We start from the raw sequence: 25,451 nt of genomic DNA, 5'->3' as shown, positions 1-25,451 counted from the left end.
ACAAAACCCAACCAATTAGAGAAAAGGGATCTAGTAATGAAAGCAAACAATTTAATGGATTACAGAGTAAAAAGAAAAAAGCTTTGATTCTGCTTACTACGGTTTTCATTTTTAGCTCCTCATTCAAGAACAGTCGTTCATATTTAGATAGAAGCTACTGAACTAATGACCCAATTTGAGTAATTTAGGGGAGATAATTACATGTCGAGTAGATATAATTCCACATCTACAAAGTCATATACCTAGTAAACTGGTGGAACTGCATGGTGAGGGTTTAAAAAAAGATAATTGTAATAAGATTGCTTCCCACGAATGACAGAAGATGGGGGCTGGATGGGTCAGAAACACTGAGGGGGAGCTGTCACTTAACACACCTGAAGAGGATACAGGGAGAAGGAGAAATATCTCCATTTTGAGAATCTGGGATGCAATATTCAAGTTAGGCAGACTTTATCATAAAATTATTATGTAAATAGAGTTAACTATATTTTTGGCAAGAAGAATTAAAACAGTGATGTACTAAATTTATAGTCCTAAGAGCAATTTCTCCCTTTTTAATAAACTTTTTATTAGCAATCTCTTTTAAATATTAAAACATTATTTGATGATAGGAAATAACAGGTATGGTGAATCTTACATATATGTTTAGCTTCTAAGGGCCATGGAAGCTAGAAGAACAGAGGAGATACAAAGAAAGGTGCTACTTTCTATTGTTCTAGCTAGCCGGAAATAACAGATAAAAAACTCTGGTAAAAATCTCCCTGACCATCTCCCTGAAATTACACCAAGATCCAACAGATGGAAGCAGAGCAGCATCAGCTCAGAAATAGCTGTTGAAACTGAAAAGCAGAGTGTAGTGATGATTTCTCTTCCTACAGTGAACTGAGGTCCTTGTGACTCTCAGCAGCTGAGAAAAGGAAAGTGACAGGGCAGGGGGTCTGGCTAGTCAATATTTATACTCTCTGTAGTGGGAAAATTCTGAAGTTACTGAATCTTAGAGATAGAAGCAGCCTCATTAAGGCCCCAGTGGCTGTTTTGCACATACTACGTCCAGTAGTCACTCTGCATGACTTCAGCTGGGCTTCTTACTTCTGAGTCACAGAGATGTTTCAAGAAGGATAGAGGTTGAAATGTTTTAATAGTTACTATCAGTGATTAATTAACAACAACAATAAAAAAAACAGGAAGTAACTGGTTGCCTAAAAAATTACAAACAAAATACAATCTCATAAGAAAAAAATGACAGAAGAGATTTCTAAAACTGAATGTCTATGCTTTAACTATGCTACTTAGGCAATAGCTGAGGTCACCTTTTCTTTTCCACTACATATGACAAAACTACTGGACATAAACCTTCTTGAGATGCACGCAACTACTCTATAGTCATTAGAAGCTGCTTACTTTTGCTGAAAATCCTTGATCAGTTTCTTTGCTTTATTGTATTTCTTTTCCAAGGCCTGATACTGGCTTTGGGTCTCTTTTAGGTGCTCGTTCACTGTGTGGCATAACGTTTGAGCCTCAATCCAATAGCTCTCCAACTTTAACATTCTTTCTTTATTCTCTTCTATATTCTGTTGGAGTTGAGTCTTTTCTAGCTCCCACCTCACTTTCTCATTTTCTGCTGCTTGCAGCTGGACAAAGAAAATGTCAAAGCAAGGTTAATCTGGGTATTTTTGTAGAAAAAATCCTTCATATTTTTATAGCATGTTTTACATTCCATTGTTACATATACTCAATCATCAAACGCCCTGAGATGAAAAGAGTATGTATTATTTTCACTAGTACATAGATTACAATATTGAAATCTTGAAAAGTGAAGTGGTTTGTTCAAGGTCACATATCTGATAAATGATAAAACATGGATATGATTCCAACTCCCATGATACCATGTGGTGTATGAAATTCTGTGGCAGTGAAAAATGTTCTAGAGTTTGAGTCTATCCAATCAATTTCAACATGCTTTCTTTTTGAGGTTTTTAAAACATATATTTGTACGTAAAGGGCTAACTAAAAAGGGAGTGGGGAGAGGCAAGCTGGGAAGAAGAGAAGGGCAGAAGCATAGTACGGCCTAATGGTTATGATGAGGACGTTGGAGTCATTCAGCTTAGATCTGAATTCCAGCTCTGCCATTATTGGCCCTTAAACCTTGGAAAATACTAAAGTTCTCTAATATTCAATTATGATATCTATAAAACAGGATGGTGATGTAAAACATCAGCATGCTTGGAATAGCTCCTTGGGCAAAATAATCTAATACAAGTTATTTTTACTTTGCATCCCTTTTGATGATATTATTATATCTCTAATTTCAACTGACATGGACATAGCCTGTAGCTCGTTATTGTGCTGGCATTTTTCTGAGTTTCTAGAGCCTGATAAACCCCAATCTGCATAAAAGTACAAAAGATAGTAAAGTATACAAAAATATAAACTCTTGCTAAATTAACTTAAATCTCTCTAATGGAATAGTAAGGCAGCTTCTTGTGGTTTTTGCTTTCAGGGAAGCTCGGAATAGAAAACAAACTAGTCCAAATACCTTATTTGCTACAGAAATTCTAAACTGAGCTCTTAGGTGAGGGGTCAAAGGTCACTTATTCACAACAACTGTCTAATCCTTAAACCAGTGCTTCATCTACTTCACATGGCTCCTTTAAAGTTCAAAAGGAGGAGTTCCCGTCATGGCTCAGTGGTTAACGAATCTGACTAGGAACCATGGCCGTGCTCAGTGGGTTAAGGATCTGGTGTTACCGTGAGCTGTGGTGTAGGTTGCAGATGTGGCTCGGATCCCATGTTGCTGTGGCTCTGGCATAGGCTGGTGGCTACAGCTCCGATTCGACCCCTAGCCTGGGAACCTTCATATGCCGCGGGAGCGGCCCAAGAAATGGCAAAAAGACAAATAAATAAATAAATAAATAAATAAAGTTCAAAAGTTCAAAAGGATGCAGAGTTATTTTAAACCACCAATTTTCAAAATCTAAAATGTTCTAAAATCATACAGCATTCAGCAAATGGAAATATATATGTTTTTATGGATATTTTGCCCTAAGTACACTGGCAAACAGATTACAAAGTAGAAAAATAGACAAAAACATTTCAAAATTAGGAATTCTAGGGCATTCCCATTGTGGCTCAATGAAAACACATCCATGAGGATGAGAGTTTGATCCCTGGCCTCGCTCAGTAAGGATCCGGCGTTGCCCCAAGCTGTGGTGTAGGTCACAGATGAGGCTCGGATCCGGCATTGCTGTGATGGGGCATAGGTGGGCAGCTGTAGCTCTGTTTCGACCCCTCGCTTGGGAACTTCCATATGCCACAGGTGCGGCCCTAAAAAGAAAAAAAAGAAAAAAGAAAGCATTAGAATTCTATTATTAACATGGATATAAAGAGTCACAGTAAAGTAAGCTAATCTATGGTTATTATAATTGAGAAAACATAAAATACTAATTTACAGCATTTTCTTGATTAAATATCTAACACACAGCTTTGTTAAAGCATTTGCAATCACAGGAGAATCTTTTTCTCTAATTGTAACCAACAATTTAAAAAAATCTTTTATTCTTCTATGCTGAGAAACAAGAGCAATTTAAAGCAGGACAGGGTTTTTACTGCATCTTTTATTAAGCAATGCTTTTGTGTTCAAGTTGTTTATTTACCAACCACTACTAATTAAAAAATTATTATTCACAGAGCTTGGCTAAAACCATGAATGATGTATAGACATGGTCTGACTAAAGAGCTACAGAGTTATTAGCTGAAAATACCATTTAACCAAAATAGCTTTGCTAATTCATCTCCATTTAAAACACATGGAAAAACCAAAACAAGTGTTCAATGTGAACAGAGAAACAGATTGTCACTGGTATGGGAGGAATTATGTCTTCATTTTTAAAAGACCATTAAAAATAATTTTTATTGTTTTAAAAGTAATTCAAAACATGTTTGCTTTAAAATCTTTGAAATTACATATTTGGTAAAACAAGACACAATTCAAGAAATTTACCAATTAAAAATGCCCTTTTGAATTTTGTATTACCTCATTAATAAACTAAAAATATATGCTCCCTTTTCCCTTTTATCAAGATGTTTTTTTCCCCAGAAATTTAAATAATATGAACTAAACTTATCTAAAGATTTCTGGTAGCATCTAATACCTAAAATAAATTATTTACATATTAATTAAATTTCAAAATATTTAATTACTAGAAATTGGAAATTTTCCCTATGAAAAATAATTAATGTGTTATGTTAAAATGCATTGTTTCTGAAGAATAAGTCAAAATAAATAAATGATTAAACTTATTTAAAATAAGATATATAAAAAGAAAGCTATAGTAAAAACTTGTGCTTAAGGAATTAGGGGCAAAATGTAAGTCACATGGTTGAACTATTATGAACACATACTTTTTGAGGAAAGCTCAGAGTGAACTGGCCACATATGTGCAAGCATGTAAATATGCAATTGTAAAATATTGTGCTACTTTTCCTGAGGGATATGGTGGCACTGACCCCACAAGGCTGTGCACTGGTAGGTTTTTCCACTAACAGTGGAAATCAATCTTTCACATTAGGATTCTTTCAAATGTACAGAAACAAATCCTTTAGTCCTAGGGTTGAATTTATTCATAGCATCTGAAGTTTAAAAAGGACAATTCAAACACTGTGTATTGGTACTTACCTTGGTCTTCAATTTCTGAATCTCTGCTTCTGTAACAGCATGTTTGATTTGCAACTGAAAACAGAAAAGAAAGGAAAAATATCTGAACTAAGAGTATCTATATTTTTAAAGCCTCGGCAGCTAGCAGAATACCTTATTACATAGCTGAAGGCCTAAAAAAGTGCTGCAATGCAGCAGGTTGTAAATTAAAATGTCTAGTGTGTAAAATGACTCTCCAGGTGCAAACTAATTAAACACAGGGTTTATGGCTCACACTCCCTAACATCAGATTAGGTTACGAATTTAATTGCTCAGGGACCAAAGAGAAGGAAACATACTTTCTTGCCCTCTTTGCAACTCTTCCTTTATGATTTGAGTGTCAAGAAATTGTTTCCTTGAAAATCTTGTGGATTGAATGGCTTCAACGGGCAAGTCAGCCGGTGGCTATGAGTAAAGCTTCCATTCCAAGTCTGGAAGAAAGGTGGCGCTCTGGTCCCGCAAGTAAGACATTTTAGGCTTTGCAGCTCTTTTACAGCTCAGGCAGCTGCAAAGCTGGAGACCAGGATGATGCAGATCCACAGCGAAATCCATAAAATTTTTTTAATTGCAGGAAAAGTACAGATCTAGATTTGTGTCCTTTAAAAGGTCTACTTCTGTTAAGGACTTAGACACCCACAAAGCTTCAGCTACTGTTTACTGGCCTGAGAGCCGCCATTTGGATTTGTCTTGTTCTCCCCTCCCCACTTTGTTTTCTTTGTAGGAGAAGAACAAAGCCAACATTCATTCCTTAAGGGATAAATAAATACACCAACATTTACGGAAAAACATTTATGGGTTGACGATCACTTTTCTAAAATCCCTGGGGCCAGATGTTTTTGGAATTCAGAATTTTTCTAATTTCAGAATCATAGTAAGATGCATTTTCCATAAATTGCTTATTGCCCACAGCGGGGCGTGGAATCCCTCTGTAATCAAACACATGGAATATTTTTTTTGCCACCAAACATGTGAATATTCTCACTAAGGTGCATAAAGGCTGCAAATAGCATCCTGTCAGTGTGGGTCAGGTTTACCACCAAAATGAGTCTGCCACAAAATTATATTAAAAAACTGTTTCAGAGCATTTTCAATTTATGATTGTACAGAAGGACTGCAAACTTCCCATGTTACTGCAATCAAATAAGTCTAAAGTTTTCCTATGGGAAAGACAGCTAATGAAAAGACAAATGTGAACCTTTAGAGAGCACACCACCCTGTACACCTCAGCTCTCTCTTTTGTTTGTAACCTGCATTTCCTTGGTGTTTACCTGGCCAGTAAGGGCATATGAGAAGGATGAAGAAGAAAAGAGGTTAGAATCAAGGACAGATTCATTCAACACTCAGATACTGATGAATAAAAGCCTAGAAACTGAGGACCTTCACGCTCTGGGCAAAATGTCCTCTCCATGATCTTTCAGGTCTCCTGTCGACACCCTGCAGACAACAAAGCTACAGCTCTGCTCCTGCTCTTGGTCTTGAGGGTGATCTTGAAACTTTCAAATCAGATTCTGCCCCATCCATTTATCTTATTCTCTTGCTTTCGGAGCCGGTCACTCCTCTAAGTCTTGCCCACAGCTCTTGCTCCTTTCATCCGCCACTCCTTCGTACTCTAGGAAATACTCTCTGCGTGGCCAAAATGGTCTTGGCTCCCTCAGTTTCTCACCATAGCCCTAGTGGTACAATGCTTAACTTACCTGCCTTTAGCAGATGCTCAGAGCACCAGTGTACCTGGCAAAGTGCTACTCTAAATTCTTAGCATCTTCTCTTCCACCTCCCTGATGAAGTCTGTAATCATTCAGAGCCCCAGTCTGGATGAATCTCTCGGGACCTGACAAAGCCAGGCAACCCAGGCCAATATGGGCCAAAATGGCTTCTCCAAATGCTGGCTCTATGGTGAACACACTACTGAATAATGGATCCTTACACTTCTAGACTCACTTTAGACATGGGAAATTAGGGCTTATAGATGAAATAAAATAAGGATTAATTCAAAAGGCACTTATTTTAGAGCTGCCTTGTACAAGGTGCTGTAAAGATAACTTTCTCCTTCTAATGAATTTTGGCACTAATCTCTCTACCAATATAAGTTAATAAATCAAAATTAGCAAAAGTACGTAGATGCTAGACATGATACATTACAGACAAACAGATGTACACATATGCACACATACACATAGCTATAAGGAATTATTTTCCACAGAGATCTTGTACATGTGGACACTAAGAGATCCAGCAACTCTACATGCCTAGGTGATTTTTGGAGTATCTTCAATTGTTATTGACAAGAAGAATGACTCTTTGTTCCTTCTACCATGAGCCAAGTATGCAGAGTAGTTAAATTAGACTGCTGGAACTCATCTCAGGCCTACTATGTACTAACTATGTGAGTTTGGAAAATTACTTAACCTCTCTTGCCTTCATTTTCCTCACCTGTAAAATGCAGTTCCTCACAGATCACAGCCTTCCTTATTGGAAAATTAAATGAAATAACCCATGTAAAGCTGTCAGCATAGAGGCTAGCTGACACAGAATAAGGCCCCTATTAAGTCAGCCTAGACTAAGAAAGAAGAATTTGAAGAACTCAAATATGATTATCCCAACTCCTACTTCTCAGTTAAAAGTGATAAATGCTGTAAAATGTTGCACCTGAAATAAAACGAACTCTGGTTCTAGTTAAAGAGCAGCAAGAAATCAAAAGGGCAGATTTTTACGATGAACACTGCAACTATGAGGAAGTGCCAGATTTTATTTTCTTAGTGGTTAACACCCTGCAGGGTAACCAAATATACTGCAGCGCATCTTGGGACTTTGGCTTTCCTTTGTTCAAATCACCATGCTCTCCAGCAAGCTATGTCTCTGTCCCCAGTTTCCCATATGAAAAATGAGAAGGCCAGGTAGGAAGAACTCCAAGGCTACTACAGGTACTACAGGTGTGACAGTTATGAAATGAAGAGCCTGGAGATGGTTGTCATGGTTGCAGAGTCTAGAGATTCTGATCTCAAGACAGTACTTTCATTTCATGAATGCATATACTAGATTAATCTGCTGATGTGCAGGACAAATCCAGGGGAAACTGTGAAGCAGCCAAGTGTTGATTTTCACTTATCCCATCCCACATATCTCATTGAAACAGATAATAGAAGAGAGCTGAACTCATAAGCAGTGAGGTGAGAACACTGATAAAAGCTTCAGAGTGTTACTAACTACAGCCAAATTCTTCAGATACAGGAAAGCAGAATGAAGTCTGTAAATTCAGACATTATTCAGAAGATGGACAAAAATTTTAGTGCAATGTTTTCCCTAGTACTTTTTTAAGGCCTAAAATTATAATAGATATGTGATTATTTTAATCCTGCATGCACATTAACAGAATTGCTACAAACCCATCACTATTAACAGGAAAAGCATTAGTTGTTAGAAATAAACTAACAAACCCTTCTGTTTTATATAGGAATAAACTGTTTCAGTAGCTTAAGTTGCAGAGCTAGGAAATGTCAAAGCCAGGTTTTATAAATTCCGGTCCACAGTCCGATCCTCTAATACTAAATCTGTTAAAGTGGTAGGACCCTTTATCTTTTTATCATCTTAGTCCATAAAAAGCTGAGTTTTCTTATACTAGGGCAGCTCTCCTTCCACAGGTTTAACAGCCTTTGTAAAGTACAGGTCCAAGGGTTCATGCACCCCGACAAGACTGATCAGGCTGAGTGCAGGGAGCGGAGGTCTACAGGATTGGTTAATAGAAACAGAGCCTGAAATACCTCTTGGAACTTTGGGACTTCAGAGAATCTAGGACTGGAGAAAAGACATGGGAAGGGACGATATAAATAAAGAGAAAAGGTTAAGGATTCCAGGTTAGTGTCTTTCAACTTATAAGGCCAATCTCTTTCATCTCTTCTGTCATCTTGAACATGAATGCCATCAATATCCACCCCAGGATCACAGCACAAATAAACACACGCACTCCTATGGAGAACAGTAGCTCTCATATAACATTCTGCAGGTGTACCTGCTGTGTTTATTTTTCTGTTTATTTCTTTCAAAAAGATGAATACAGAACATGTATTCATATCACTGAATCAAAATAATCCAAATATAACTTCATTGGAAATAGAAACATCCTTATGCATAAACACTGTAAGACTGAACTTTTGCACTCTCTTTACTTACCCGGGGTAAGTGAGGAAAACATTTTTCTTTAAAAAGGAAAAATGTTATCTTTGCAGGAAAAATTTTAAGAGTGCTCTAGTCCTAGAGATTTTACAATCAAATGAGAGCGACATTCTCTGTTCTTACTTTCAAGGGCAAAATAATAACTGATATTTGCATACAACTTAATGAAGTGGTTTCAGCATTGGACTCAGAATTTTTACGATTATCTTTGTGATCACTTGACTGTAGTCTGTCTTACCTGTTACAGTGTGCGCTTCACGAAAGACAAAATCAGAGCTGTGTTTGTTGATACTCTGGTGCTATTAAAGTGAAGCTATGCCACATTTTTTTATAATTTTGGCTGAAAGGTTTATATATGGTACCTAGCTTTACATTAACAAAACTGTTTTTCTCAGGAATAGATTATACAAAATTAGCTGAAATGAGCTGGCTGAATGATGCAATAAATCTAATGCAAATGGCAGCACTAATTACAGTACATGCAGCATGAGGTGAAATACTTCCATAAGGTTAATTTCTCAGCAGGTATTCAAAAGCTGGTTACTAATGGTGAAGGTGGTGGATGTAGGGGATGGCCTGTAATTACAATTCCTTTATTTATTTATTTATTTTTTGGTCTTTTTTGGGCTGCACATGCAGCATATGGAGGTTCCCAGACTAGGGGTTCAATTGGAGCTGTAGCCACTGGCCTACACCACAGCCACAGCACGGCCGGATCTGAGCCATGTCTGCAACTGACACCACAGCTCATGGCAATGCCCACTGAGCAAGGCCAGGGATTGAACCTGTGTCCTCATGATACTAGTCAGATTCTTTCTGCTGAGCCACGACCAGAACTCCTACAATTACTTTTAAAATAAATATCTGTTTATAGTTAAGTATGTAGTATTTTTTAGCTCCTCCACATATCAGTGGAAAGTTCCACAAAGATAACTATTTTCTTATCTAAGGTATTCATAACTTTTAAAGATTATTTTTCATAGATTCTCCATGACTTAGTAAAATAATGCAATTTTTAGACTCTGTTTTGTTTTTGTTTTTTTCCCCCGGCAAGACAAATGCAGAACTGTTTTTGACAGAAGCTAATGGCTGTGACTCCTAAGGAGGAAAGGTGGAGAGGACACCGGGACAGTCCACTGAAACGGCACTTGGCCAGCAGTTCCTGATTCAGCCTCTTCCTACTTGCTACTAAATTTCCAATGAAATCACGTTCAAAAAGAAAACTCACAACCACATTGACATTAAAACTAAAAGCACCTATTACTAGTATATGACAGAGTCATAAAGTTGAATTAAGAAAAAACCTATCCAAGCTTCACTCCAAAGATAGGAAGACGCTTTGTGCCTCTCTGACTGATGACTTGAGATACTAAGTCTATCCAACGAGGAAGGTGGGCATCTTCCACCATCTTCCTAGGAGCTTTCCTCAGACCCAGGTTCTCTAAATCTCAGCATTCCCTAGTCATTCAGAAAGCAACTGCTAGGTGAGAGAAGAAGGCAGCAAGGTGGCTGACAGTACCACTGAATACTTTCAACTGCAGACCCCAGTCCACGTAAGTGCTTGGACCATCTTTTTCTTTTCTTTCTTTAACTTTGAGAACTGAGTGGCAAAATTTGGAAATATCTCACCTTAGTACAAAGAATTGCTTTTCTTTTTGCTTTTTAGGGCTGCACCTGTGGCATATGGAAGTTTCCTGTTTCGGGGTCAAATCAGAGCTACAGTTGCTGACCTACGCCACAGCCACAGAAATGTGAGATCCGAGCTGAGTCTGTGACCTACAGCACAGCTCATGGCAACGTCAGATCCTAGACCCACTGCGTGAGGCCAGGGATCAAACCTGCCTCCTCAGGGATACTAGTTGGATTCGCTTCCACTGTGCCACAGAGGGGACTTCCAGCGAATTGCTTTAGATTATAGGCTGCCTGAATTTAGCATCCAGGCTAGAAACTAGGCATATAGATATGTCCTCCTAATGTAGGTCTGGAAATAGGATCCATATATATATATATCCCAGACTAGAGATCAAATTGGAGCTGTAGCTACTATCCTACACCACAGCTACACCAACACGAGATATATAAATTTCATACCCAAGCACAGAATATGTGTGCTGTTTGCATACATTAGGAATATTTAAATACCACTGTTTATGATAAGCTACTAAAGAAGTCTAAAGGGGTACTCTGGGAGTTCCCTTCGTGGTGCAGTGGTTAACGAATCCAACTAGGAACCATGAGGTTGCGGGTTCGATCCCTGGCCTTGCTCGGTGGGTTAAGGATCCAGCGTTGCCGTGAGCTGTGGCGTAGGTCACAGACGCAGCTCAGATCCTGTGCTGCTGTGAATCTGGCATAGGCTGGCGTCTATAGCTCCGATTAGACCCCTAGCCTGGGAACCTCCATATGCCGTGGGAAGCGGCCCTAGAAAAGGCAAAAAGACAAAAAATAAAAATAACGGGGAACTCTGAGTGACAGAGAAAAAAAGCCTTGAAAATTCTAAATAGCTACCATATGGAGTATGTTTTTCAAACAAAGTGTGATAAAATCAGAACCTAATAACAAAATGATAACAAAATAAAGCTGATGTGTGGAAAGTAAAATATGCCACTAAATAATTCTTGTGTTAAAGAGGAAATCAAAAGAGAAATTATATCTAAATGGCAGTGGCATTCTAAATGTAAAAAATTGTGACATTTATGGACTAAGTGCAACTAATTAATACCAAAAAAGAAAAAAAGGAGGAAAAATAAAGATATTAGTAGAAAATGAAATAAGTATTTTTTAATTAAAAAAATAGAAACGTAAAGGTAATATGACAAACAAAATTCTAAAAAAATTAAGAAAAATTTGAAAATACTCAAAGAAAGAATAAAAATGTAACTAATTATAGATATTAAAGATTTTAGTACTTTAGAGCTATACTATAAAATGTAAGTTAATAAATACGAATGCCTATGGAAGCATATTAATCTCTTGAGAAATGCAAAATGCCAAAATTGGCCCAAGAAAAACTTGAAAACATGAAAAGAGTAACAGATATTATAAAAAGTATTTAAAATCTTCCTCCACAAAGGCACAGATGGTTTTACAGCTGAGTAATAATAAACTTTTAGGGAACAGAAATTTCAATCTTATGCAAGTCATTAAGTCTCTCTTATAAAAGTCATTTCTGAAAATAGAAAAAATAGAGAAAGCTTCTTAACTTACATTGGAGCTAATATAACCCTTGTGGCAGCTTTTAATTAATCCACTCTGGTTAAGATTTTCTGTTACTCTTAGGTGAACACTTATGTAATAGAGGGGACTATAACATTTGAGAGAGGGTGAAAAAAAAAAAAAAGACTTGAATTAAACAGATATATTCCACAAACTTGGGTTCAAAGAGTCAATGTGATAAAAATGCCAGTTTTCTGAAGTTAATTTACTGGTTTAATGTAATTACTATTGCAAAGTTTTTTCAAGTGAGTTAAAGTGATTCAAGTATTTTCTTGAACAAGCTGAAAAGTAAAGACTTTCTGAAGAGAAGAGTCAGATGGATGGGATTTACAGCACAATGTTTTATATATATGCTAATAGTACTGCACTAAAGAATGATGAGAAAATAGAACAGAATCTGAAGGCCAAAAGCAGTCCAGAGTGTAAAGGCACAAATACTGTAGAAAATAATGCCGGCTCTCCAACCAGAAGGAAATAGGTAAATGAGCATTTAATAAAAGTGCTAGCCACCTTGTAAACTATTTGGGAAGATTAAATTAGGTAGTTGTCTTATATTATACAACAAATCCCAGTATATACTTGATAGCATTCATGCACCAAATATTTAACCATTAATCATATGCCAGGAACTATGCAAAGACTGTGGATACGCTATTCAGCAAAAACTGATTAAGTGGACAGTCTAGTAGCAAGATACATAATAGGCTAAAAGTAGGAATGATTGAGAGAATGTCAATCTAATGAGCTTTGCCCAAATTGTAAAACATGTACTTTTGCTTGAAATAATGTAATTAAGGGAATCCTCTGTAATATGAGACTTTCTACAGACTCCAACACAAAATGACTCTCTACCTCCATCCTAGGTTTTGTACATAATTTTGTGAAAAATACCTAACACTGTACAATACTTGGGCATGTATGTTAATCACATAAAGAAGTTTCAAACTGTAAGAGTGGCAGGTGTGCAAGACAAAGATGCTGTGACAGAGGGCCACGCAGTGGATACTCAGTGGCAATCTCCTAAAGAAATGAATATATTTATATGTTAAATATAAAACAAAATAGCATAAAAGAATTAGAAGTGATACTTGCTTGTTTTAGAGGTGGTGAAAAATCTCCAATTCTTAAAAGCCAAAATTAAAACTACACATTTGGAATTGCCATCATGGCTCAGCGGTTAGCGAACCCAACTAGTATCCGTGAGCACACAGGTTTGATCCCCGGCCTTGCTCAGTAGGTTAAGGATCTGGTGTTGCTGTGAGCTGTGTACAGCTCTGATTCAACCCCTAGCCTGGAAACCTCCATATGCTGCAGGTATGGCTCTAAAAAGACCAAAAAAAGACAAAAAAATTTTTTTAAATAAAATAAAAAGACAAAAATAAAAATAAAAATAAAATAAAACTACAGATTTGGTTACTCGGGCTAAAAATGAAACAGCCATGTTACATAGAATGAGTCCTCGTCATGCAGCAGCTTATATCAAGGTCAGCAACCATATTCTGTAAAAGGCCAGATAGTGAACAATTTAGGATTTGGAGGCCATATGGTCTCTGTGCAACTACTCAACTTTACTGTTGTAGCATGAAAGTAGACACAAACAATAAGCAAATGGATATCCATGGCTGTGTTTGAAAAACTTTATTTATGAAAAAGGACAGATTTGGCTGGTGTGCCATAGTTTGCCGACCCTTGATCCAGATCACAAAGTTGTCTACACCGTGGTGTCCACTTCAAACAACATTTAGGGAGCATTAAGTCCTTGACGTAATTCAGAAAATGGAGGATATATTCCATATGCTATTCCTGCTTTTTAGGCTCTTCAGCTTCCATAAAAACAATGTGTACCCTACTTCCAGCTCAATTATCTACCAAAAAGTAGGGGTCACATTCACCTGGCAAAAGGGAAGAGCTGTATAAAAAGGCTTCTGCCGGGTTACACAACCTGTCCTAAACTGCCTCAAAGGTGGATGGAGAGTTACAACATTCAAGGAAATTTTCTTAAAGAGCCAAAGAGTTCATCACCTCTTCTAGATAATATGTATTCTTGGGATATATCAGAGCCTCAGAGAAAAAGGCACCTAGATGACACCACTTCCTCCCACTCAGCCACTTCTTACAGAAGAACTTTCTTTTTCTCCATTACTCTTTGGTTTGAGGAGATCAGTTAATCTAGAAAGTCTTCATAAGAAATGGTCCTAAGATAGGCATTTCTACTTCTACTGTAGGGAATTCTGATCATTATATAATAGTCACCAAGATTTCCTATCTGATTTAGAACTAGGAATAGTCGTAAATCATCTGAAAAACCCATGTTTTTTTCCTCAAGGACTCTGGGAGCCATATACATGAAAATGGTTCAACCTGACTAATAAAAATATATGGAAGAGAAATGGGCATTTTCAACACACTAAGTGAAATAAATAAATTTCTGTATCACCAAGAAAAGGCTTTCGGGTGGCAACCTGGCATTAAGTACAAGGCCTCCAAATATTCATATTCTTTGATCTAAAAATCCCACTGTGAGAAATTATCCTATGGATAACATATTAATATATTACTTTTAGTAATTTAAAGATTATAAAAGATTCATAAGAATGGTGAATAGGCATCATTTACGGAAAAATATTGATGATATGGGAAAATCCTAAAAATATAGTTTTAAGTATCAAGAGTAGGAATTAACACAGTATAATCCCACATACCACAATATTAGGATTATAAGTGATTTTTGGCATTTATACAAATCTGTATTTTCCAAAACTCTATAATGAACATAAGTTGTTTTATTTAATAAAAACTTATATTTGAAAAGTACATTCACTTGGACACTGGTGTCATAAATATAAATTTGACATAATGCATTAAAAAGGTAAGTCAATGTATTAGATGTGTTAGGTATAACATCAAAACATATAAAATTGACCTACTCATATACATTGAAATTAGGAATTATAAAAAAATGAGAAATTGTAAGTGCAATTATCAACCTTGTTTTTCATGAACAAGAGAATTTTTTTTCCCCATGTGGTCAAGTCCCCAAGAGACTTGCAACCACAGAACAGTGGTTTTTAAGGCTTGGTACTTCAGGGTTATTGTGGAGAGGCTGTAAATAATGACACACTTGTCTTCAACAACGGAGGATGTTCATGAAACAATGAGGAGTAAAATGCTTGGGGACTCATGCATCACTGTTTGTTTCACATGCTGGGGTTCTGAGAAGTTAATTTGGAAGGAGAGTTTATTATGGTTATCTGCATTTGCTCCCTCAGGATCCATTCCTGCCCCTTTCCTGACAGTTCCCACCTCAGAAGACTACTCTTTTTAGATTTCAAGACTGAAATTTCCCAGGGTCTCTTGTCTATATTAGGCCAAGGGGATGGCTCAGCAGAAGAAGAGAAGGGTCTTTCTTGGTACATTATCACCCTTGCCTCCCAAATGTAGTTTTTAGCAGTGACTGCATCTTACAAAGCTGCAGATGTTGCATGGCCCTCCTCCAAAAAAGGTAATTTCTTTCCTCTTTACCATTAAGCCAAAAGATGGCAACAGCTTCCAGCCGCTGCTGGTCCCTGTACACTGCACAATTTCTTGGTAGTTCTGTTAACTCTGTTCAAAGTTCATTCATTAAATTTTCCTCAATTAAACCACTTGGGTATATCATCTAATTCCTATTGGAACCTTGTCTATTTTAGGAAAAGAATTTTAAGAAGTCTTTATAGAAATCACTGCCGTCAGGAAAAGCCTATCGCTAGGTCCCAAAACTTTCATAAAACTTTAAAAATACAACATGAACTTATCACAAAAACTGACCATTTAAGCTATAGCTTGAAATTATGGAACAGACAAGTTAAAAATTGTCACTATGAAAAATAACAAGCATTTAAATTAATGATTGTGGAATGAGATCTACTTAACTTTTGCCTTGACATTCAATGAGCTTCAAAACAACCTGTTATTAAAAGGCTTTCTTTTGATTATTCTTAAAACACTTTCCACGCAAAAAGTATATACTTAATAATGAAATGGACAGCTATAGAAAAATATTTTGCAGAGAATAAACTTACCTCTTTGAACTTGTGACTGAGCTTGGTTGTGTCCAGGTCTGAAGGGGAAAACATGTCCTCGTTCTCAGGCAGCTCGAAGACTTCAATGGCCAAGTCACTGCCAGGAAGAACAGGTCCTACCTCATCTTCCTCTTCATCTGTGGCATATTCTCCTGTCTGAAAGGAAGGGTATTTCAGAAACCCAGCTGTCCTTACCCAGGTGGAGGTGGGTTATTTTTAAATATTTTATAAAAGAGAAATAAAATAGATCACCATATGGTAGAAGTGTTAAGTGGGCTTTTAAGTTGAGCATGCTTCATGCAGCCAATGTTATAAACAAATGTTAGTTCAAAGATCCAGAGGGACATGTCTATGACATGTGTAAGTACATTTCTAAAACTCTAACAGCATCAGCAGGATCTTTAGTAAAGCAACAAAATCTTTGTTCCAATCTAAGCATTTGATGGTTTTACTAAATAAAATTATGTTGCAGAGGAAAATAAATTCTCATCACCTGTAATGAATAAGACATCTGATACTGAGAGCAGGGAAGAAGGTAGGGGAGACCAAAAGCTTCATAGAGTTGGAAGGGACCTTAATTAAGCCAAAAAATGCTTTGTAGATTAATTCTGCTATGCTTTAGAGTTCAATATACTCTGTTTTTTTTGTTGTTGTTGTTTTGTTGGTTTTTTTTTTTTTTTTGACGTGTCCACAGCACATGGAAGTTCCTGGGCCAGGGGATTGACCCTGTGTCACAGCAGCAACTCACTGCTGCAGTGACAATGCCAGATCCTTAACCCACTGTGCCACAGAACTCCCGCTGTTTGGTTTGTTTAACTAATGTGGTGGTTAACTAGTGACCTAAAGGATAAAGGTTTCCAATTTACAGCCAACACAGGTGTTCTTGCTTTACCTGTACTGTACTACTTTTATATATCTCGGCATTTTGTCAATGTTAAAAAAAAATCATCCAGGAGTCTAGATTTCCAGTTTTCCTTGAGAAAGCCAAAGAGCTGGTAATATAGGCACATTATGACATGATAACTGGCCAGAGTCAGCAGTGGTTGTCCCTTTACATGGGTCACATTCTAATAGAGCACAACTTCCATAATTCCATTATTCTATGCTGTTAGCTTCACTCCTTCATGATATCCACAGACCCATGCAGGTATTTGAGTTCCTCACCCCTGGAATAAATACTCCTCCGCACCACTAACTTCCTTACTAACATTATTAGAAAGTAGCTCCTCTCCTGACAGCATCAGGCTATGAGGCTCTAATTAAAGATAACTGCTTGAAACTTATTTGCAGAACAGAAACAGACTCACACACTTTAAAAAACTTATGGTTACAGAAGGGGACAGGTTGGGGGGTGGGAAGGATGGCCTGGAGGTTTGGGATTGGCATATGCACACTGAGGAATATGGAATGACTGGCCAATGGGGACCTGCTGTATAGCACAGAGAACTCTACCCAGTATTCTGTGATAATCTATGTGGGAAAAAGAGTCTGAGAGAGGATGGATATATGTATATGGATGATTAGGTCACTTTGTTATATAGCAGAAATTATCACAACCTTTTAAGTTAACTATACTGCAATAAAGCTTAAAAACAACAAAATAATTGTTTGAAATCTATACCTTATGATATAATTTAAAATAAAATAACTGATTCACAGGGTTGAAAAACAAAGATCATTTAATTCACCCTGTTCCTTCAGGTAGTACTGCATTTAATATATAGAGATAGAAATTCATATTGACTTCAAAATTTTTTTCATAAATAGCATACTAAGTGATCTATTTCTTTGATTAAAGAGCCTTAGCATCTGATTGCTATTTTTTCTTTTGATTATACACTATATTTTTGCTAGAGCTAAAACTGTATTTCTTTGTTTACACATGAAGGAAATCCAGTCATTAACCTCAATGTAATAATTCCTAATTTCTGGAAGACCATTATTAAACTGCCATTCTAACTTTTCTCTTTCAAAGTAAAATAATTCTAGTTTGCTCATAGGTCTCAATCTCTGTATTTGTCTTCACACCTGTACTCTGACTATGCCCCAAGTTCTCCACATTTCTTTTAAATTGTGGTGCCCAGAAGTAGACACGATATCTAGTAAGGAATCCGGGGGCCACTGACCATGATGAACAAAGGATGTCTCAGCATCCTCAGACTCTTTCTCACACAAAGGCTAGGATCATGAAGACTGAGTTTGGTGGCATTTGTGTATCAAAGTAAGCTCAGTATATTTCACACAGAGTAGTGATTTTCCAAACTAGTTAACGTTAGTTAGAACCCCTTCTCCCAAGAAATAGAATCAGGGACACTTTGACTGAAAAGGAAAGAGGTGGATGGCCTTGAGTATCTTGATCTTATACGGCTCCTCAGTACCTGGGATTCTAGGAGTCTTCAGAAACCAGTCTGAAATTGACTAAACTCTAAATACCATTCGAAATGTCTTTGGCACTGGCAAAGAGGAAGGCAGTTCACAGTGGGGGTTAGTTTGTTCAGGATAGCTTCCATTCGTGGCATGATTAGATCCTATAAACCTTAAAAGGGCTCTAATTCGAGACATATGATATTTTGTAAATTAATTTATCTCTTGTTTATATATGCTTTTAGAACTAATAGGTACTTTATAAATCCCAGTGATGTTAATTAATATGAATGCAGCAAGCCTGGCAAGAACATGATCTCAAACTACTTTGCCTAAAGTTTTGACTTAGAGATATAAAACTATGCTTATTTTTAACCCTATGGTTACAATCAGCAGCAAAGCCATGTGTTTATTATGAAGGCCTAAGGCAGGTACATAAAATTCACTTCTATATCAAATCAATGATGAATATCATGAATGACTCAATAAGATCTTAAAGTATAATGACAATGCAGCATATTTTAAATTTAAGAGTTGAACAATTTGATTTCCTGTTGCCAGCTTGAAAACAAACACTTCTTTATCATGTCTAAGGGAATGAACAGAAATATATGCCTAAGAGGGAGCCTGATGTATAAAAGGACCCTAAATATTTTTAAAGGGATAAATACAAGAATGCCAAATGCATTTACTTGGTAATACCTATAACCTGCTAAGGAAGTTTTCAATAATATCAAGAAAATGCACTGCAAAGTCATATGCTGAGAAAGCAGTATTCTAGCACATTTATTTTTTTAACACTCCTTATAGTGAATAATAGGACTAAGGCTTATACAACATATGCAATTCTTACCTTTAAGCATAATTCTGCTTTGTTATCCATTTGAGTCATCAAAATTATCTCCATAAATCTAAGTTATTAAGAATTCTTTTGGTTCTTTTATTTTTTTACTTTTCCTGTCCACCTCCTTTTCAATACCCAAATCACCTGCAATTCTACTAAAATTAATTTTTCTTTCATTTCATCTTATCATTTACTAATGTTTTATCTTTCATATTAGTCTTATAAGCATCCTGAGGATAAGATGTGTATTTCATTGTCTTGATTCTACTTATTATTTATTAGAGGCTCTGGATAGAGTATTTAACATTACGCTGCCATTCTCTTGCTGATCATTTACCACCTCCATCCTAAACAGGTTTTAGAATAAAAAATGGATTTACTACAGAACCTCATAAACATCTGGAAATTTAAAAGTTACATTTAGTAGACTTAGAATATGTGTTCTTCTGTTTCTTATATCTTTGTTGAAAATGGACATTACTTTTAAGATTAATCTGCAAATAAAATAAATTATAAGGAATATGTTAGCAGAATTTCATACACCTCAAAATTAAACTGGATTGAACCTCGCATTTACAGACGAAGATGGACAATGTTGTACCAAAAAACATGTTACAACAAGTATTTCCATTGGTATCCAGGTCCTTCTCTTTCCCTATTCTAGAAAGATTCAATATCTTTCAAGTAAACAGAGACTCTTAAAGTTCTTTGTCCTAACCAGCAAACCTACTTTAAATGAGGCAAGGTTGCTTTTGCCTTTTCATCTTCTTGTCTGCCTTCTTGATTTGCATCATACTTTTTAATAGCTTCCCCAAAAATGGTCAAAAAAGAATAATGATTATTTTGTAACTTACTCTGTGCCCAGTGCTGCATGTGTCTTGAAAAACTGATAGAGGTATAACTATATCATGTCTACTCAAGGAAACTGAGTCTAAGAAACTTTATCCAAGGTCAGTTAGTTATGTTTCTGAGGCCACACATCTAACAAATCCCAAGGCTCATGTTCTTTCTTCTGTAGGCTTGCAGTCTACAGAACTAAACCTTTGTAGAAAAAAAGTAGGAAATATATTCCTTTCATTTTTTTTCCAACCGAAGTGCCTGGTGCACAATCTGGTTGTGCTGAGATTCACCATTCGTCATTATCATTATCACTGTGAAGACTTGCACCTTCCTGCAGTGAGCTCTGAAGTTCCTCTCCTCTTTTCAGAATATGCTCACCCTGGGCGAGTGCAGAGGTCTCCTTCAAAAGTTCTGACTCATGAGCATGCTGATTGATATTTCATGCATTCTTTTTTATATAAACCACAACCAGAGCATAGAATCTATAGAACTTATGCAGTGTCTTAAAATGGATGAAAAAGATACTTGCAAGGCAAAATGAGTACAAAATTCTTCTAGATTTTTATGGTTTGTCTCTTTTACATTTTCTTCTCACATCTAAGTTTCTTTACTGAATCTTTGCAAAACATTTTATTTCCATAGATATCATACTATACTCTTATTCCATCAGAGCACTTACTATTTGCTTAAAATACATAATTACAATAATAAGTACAGTTGACAGGTTTTGCCTCTTTTGGTGGTTCTGGCAGAAGTAGAAGCATGTACACATATTAGAGCCTTGAATACTCAAGAGGGCTGAGATCTGAAACCTAGATCTGAGGCTAGGTTTTACATAAAGAACATATAGTATCTGTTACAGTGGTGAGTCTAGTGGAGGCCAATGAAAGCATCTTGGTTTTGAAGTTGCAAAGCTCTGGGTTCATATCCTGACTCTTGATGTTGGCAAAGTTAGCTTTCAGAGTTCAGTTTCAAGTTCCTCATCTATAAAGTGAGGATTAAAGTAGCTTCTTAGTATAATAAGGTTGTCATGACATTAAGTTGAACAGTGCCTGTAGAGTGTTCAACACAAGGTCAGCCACAGGGCAGATGGTCAAAATAAGTGATCACTGCTATCGCTGCTGGTGGTACTTGCAATATAACATGAATAGATTAAAGCTTTACCAAATCTGTATCCTGTAACCAAGCATTTGCTAACTTTTGGTCTTATAAAGTCTAAGAACACTTTGCCGTATGAAATCTTTTAAAAACAAACTGGTCACTTCTGAGGTAAAACACTTCCTTTCCCTAAACTTGCTCTTCTTGTATCCGGAGTAGATACCGGATTCTACCCAAGGCCAAGAAAACTTCCAGGCCTCTGTTCTCCTCACTCATCAACCCTCTCCTGAATATCTATCTATGTTAGCACATCCTATGAAGTTGCTGCCTCGAGACTCTTTTAATCCATTCCTTTGTGTTTCCATGACATGCCTTATATCACTCATAAAACTTTGCCTTACATCACTCATAAAACTCTCTTCCCAACAACTTCATAATACTGTAAGTTCCATGAGAGTGCCAGGTATACTCTCTCCATGTAATCCTGGGGTGGCTAGCATATTGCTTGGCAGAGAGTAGGCACTGAACAAATGTTTGCTGAGTAAATTAATACAGTTTTAGCCACATCTGCACAGCACAGCAGAACCTGATTTTCCTGTTAATTCTCAGCTTTCAAGCAAGAAATATAGTGAAGCACAGCTGCAGCTGGGGCCTAAATGACCCTTTTGGGGATTTTTCTCTTGTTGTTAGGTTCAACCATTAGCAGTAATTTTTTCTGTAGCAATGTTTGCTCTGGTAAATTCAGGGAAACTAAATGGTGCTAATCATAAAAATAGCCTTAATTATGCAGTTTTTGTTGGAATTTGTTTACTGGAATTGAATTTGGTTATATATATTTTCAGGCTCAGTTCTGTGGGAGAAAAGAAGAGAGCTGCTTTTTCTCTGGAGCAGAAAGACCTCAAACTAACACTTTAATGTTTAAAATTCCTAAATCTGCGCCAACCATCCAGATGGCTTTCAGCAAAAGCATCTCCTTCTCTCCAAAGGCATCTCTCTTTCCCTTTTCTGTAGTTGACTTCTGTGTGTCCTGGTTTATGTAATGTTGGGCCACTTACTGTCTTTTGACATCATTGGGAATAATAGCACCTTCTTCATGAGGATGTTGGGAGAATTTCCAGTAGTGATAAATTCAAAGCATTGATCATAGTGCCTAGAGGATGCAAAAGGCCTGGATGACTTTTTGATTATGATTATTTTCACCATCTTAGTTTCTCCAGGACAATGCCACAGAACAGCACAACAAAAAAGAGCATGGCTTCGGGGCTGGAGAGACCAGGGCCCCCAAAAAGAAAAGAACGATGTCATAATTTTATGATAGTGGGCATATCATTTAGCTTGTATCTTCTGGTGACCTTCTTTCCTACAAAATGGTGCAAAAGACACCAATCTCATACGGTACTGAGAGGATTCAAAGAAATAAAATATGTAAAACACCCAACATGATATAGAGCCCAAGAGCTATATATTCATTTTTCTCATTTATCAAGTCACTTTTAAAATTTTCTTGTCGGTCTTTGGTCTCAGAATGTTTTCTGATGTTTCACTCCATACTTAGTGTCTAGTCACCAAATCAAGAAACATCTAGGAGTTCCCGTTCTGGCTCAGCAGTAACGAACTGGACTAGTATCCATGAGGATGTAGGTTCAATCCCTGGGCCCACTCAGTGGGTTAAGGATCTGGCATTGCCGTTAGCTGTGGTGTAGGTCGTAGATGCAGCTTAGATCCTGTGTTGCTGTGGATGTGGCATAGGCCAGTGGCTGCAGCTCCGATTAGTCCTGTAGCCTGGGAACATCCATATGCCTCAGGATGTGGCCCTAAAAAGGCACACACACACACACACACACACAAAATCTAAAATCTCTAACTAGATTACTGATGTCATCTTGTGCTCCCTGCCTTTAGATGCTCAACTCCTCAGGTCACTGGTAATACTGCTGGCAAATTATTTTTCCTAAGATTCTGACCAGACAGATTTAAGACTGCCTATAAAATATTTTGTAACAATTTAGACTAATCTTTCCCATCTTAAAAATTTCTGGCAATCATGGTAGACCATTCATAAATTAGAATTAGTTTTACAGAATTGTAAAGCTTTCTTTAGTACCCCCACCTTCCTTTTCAAAAAATATACCCCTTAAAAGCAGGGATTCAATTTACTTCTATGGTAAGCAGGTTCTAAAATGACCCCAAATGATCCCTTCTTCCTGGTTAATCATGCTCCTGTATAATCCCTTACCCTGGATTGTGGACTGGATCTACTGATGCACTTCTAGCAACCAGAATACAACAAAAGTGATGGGATGTCACTTCTGAGATTTGTTCACAAAAAGACTATGACCGGCATCTCTTTTGTCCTCTCGCTCTTTCAAAACAAGCCACCATGTTGCATGTGGCCCTGTGGAGAGGCCCACAGTACAAGGAACTCATGTTCCTGACCAACAGTCAGCAAGGACCTAGGCTGCCAACAGTCATACAAGGGAGCCTGGAAGTGGACTGCATTTTGCCAACAGCTATGAGGGAGCTCAGAAGCAGATCTTCCCCTAGGTAAACCTTTACAAGACCACAGCTCTGGCTGAAACCTTATTTTCAGCCTTGTGAGGTATCTGGAATCAGAGGTATCCAGCTAAACAGACCCACAGATACTGCAATGTGTGAATATTTCTTATTTTGAGTTGCTCAGTTTTGGTGGTTATTTGTTAAACAGCAATAGCAAGGGAGTACTGCCATAACAAACAGAAAAACAGGCAAGTTTGGAAACAGGAAGTGAAATGAAGGTTGGGAGGCTTTTGAAGACTATGTTAAAAGTGGTGTGAATTTGTTGTACAATAGAACTTGATGAAACATTATAAATCAACTATATTTTAATAATAATAATTTTTAAAATGATGCATCTAAAAAATAAATAAATAAAATGACATTTGCAAATTTTAAAAAGTGGCTTGAATTGCCTTGAAAAGACTAAGTGGAAATCTGGAAAGGCGATCCTTGCTTAGAGGCAGAAAGCTTAGCGACATCACCACCTTCTATAAGGAGATCATGGAAAACATCCCTGCTGAACTGAGCCATCTAGCTAAGCGGATTTCCCCACAAAGTGTTGAAGGTGCCTGATTTCTTCTTGCTACTTATAGTAAAATGTGACAAATAGAAATCAACTGACAGACTGTTACACAGACAGCAACCAAGACTAGATGGATCTGATAACTCTTGATTCTAAAATTAAGAAATGGCTTCCAAACAAAGTTCAAATCCAGGATACTGTCATGGTCTAAAAATGAAGCAGCAGGTGTAACCATAAAGTCTTCTGTGAAGAATTCTGAGCTTAGGAAATTCAATTTTTTTTTTTTTTATTGGGCAGTAAGCAAGTCACCTGCACTAAAGAGAGACATCATCTCTATTTTCTAAGTCTGTTCACTACACAAATATCATGAAAGAATAATCTGAAGGTCATCAGTGCCTCTGCTTATAAGACATGCAGAGAAGTGAGAGAGCCATGGGAGAATAGTCTCCCAACAATATCTACTCTCATTTCCACACTATCTTGGCATCTTGAGAATTTGCATGAGTATGACATTCCTTTGACTAAACTTGTAAGTGTGACCAAGAGTGGCCAGGACCAAATCTGTTCAGTCTATCTCATAGCATGTAATTAAAACCACTACTAAAAGAACTCCATGGTCAAAAGGGACCTGCCATATAGCACAGGGAACTGTACCCAGTACTCTGTGATAACTTATGTGGGAAAAATATCTGAAAAAAAAATGGTTAGACATATAACTGAATCACTTTACTGTATAGCAGAAATTATCACAACATTTTAAATCAACTACACTTCAATAAAACTTTTTAAAAAATTCAGTTTCTGCTGCTGCCAAAACAAAACAAAAAAAACAACCTCCAAGCAGCAGAATGAGTCCAACTTGCAATACTGAAATTAATCATATGCCCCAGAGTTCCAGACCCTATTAGTAAAACAAATCCCATATATATCATCAAGGTCTACTTTAGAAATCCAGGTGGATTTATCCTTAAGCTTTTTTATGGAGTTTTCCATTTAGCCTAAGATACTAACCCAGATATCACAAGCGGTTATCAGTGATTTCACAGACTAGGCATTGGACCACACAGAGGAAATCTAGATTTCAGGGCAATTCTATCATCCATAACAACC

General features: G+C 37.0%; 1 protein-coding gene across 2 annotated transcripts in view; it reads right to left on the bottom strand.

The window, feature by feature from the left end:
* PPP1R9A (protein phosphatase 1 regulatory subunit 9A) overlaps nt 1-25,451 on the bottom strand; it is a 325,008-nt gene that overhangs the window by 54,614 nt on the left and 244,943 nt on the right. For both annotated transcript variants that reach the window (XM_047752399.1, XM_047752398.1), the window contains exons 7-9: nt 16,138-16,293; nt 4,676-4,729; nt 1,402-1,631 (exon numbers count right to left, since the gene is read on the bottom strand). In XM_047752399.1, coding sequence (XP_047608355.1) covers nt 1,402-1,631; nt 4,676-4,729; nt 16,138-16,293 — 440 coding nt within the window. The remainder of the gene's footprint in view (nt 1-1,401; nt 1,632-4,675; nt 4,730-16,137; nt 16,294-25,451) is intronic.

Source organism: Phacochoerus africanus, chromosome 11 (genome assembly GCF_016906955.1).
Source record: "Phacochoerus africanus isolate WHEZ1 chromosome 11, ROS_Pafr_v1, whole genome shotgun sequence".
Classification (NCBI taxonomy): domain Eukaryota; kingdom Metazoa; phylum Chordata; class Mammalia; order Artiodactyla; family Suidae; genus Phacochoerus; species Phacochoerus africanus.
The sequence above is the reverse complement of the archived record's forward strand: the minus strand, read 5'-3'. Positions and strand labels throughout refer to the sequence as shown.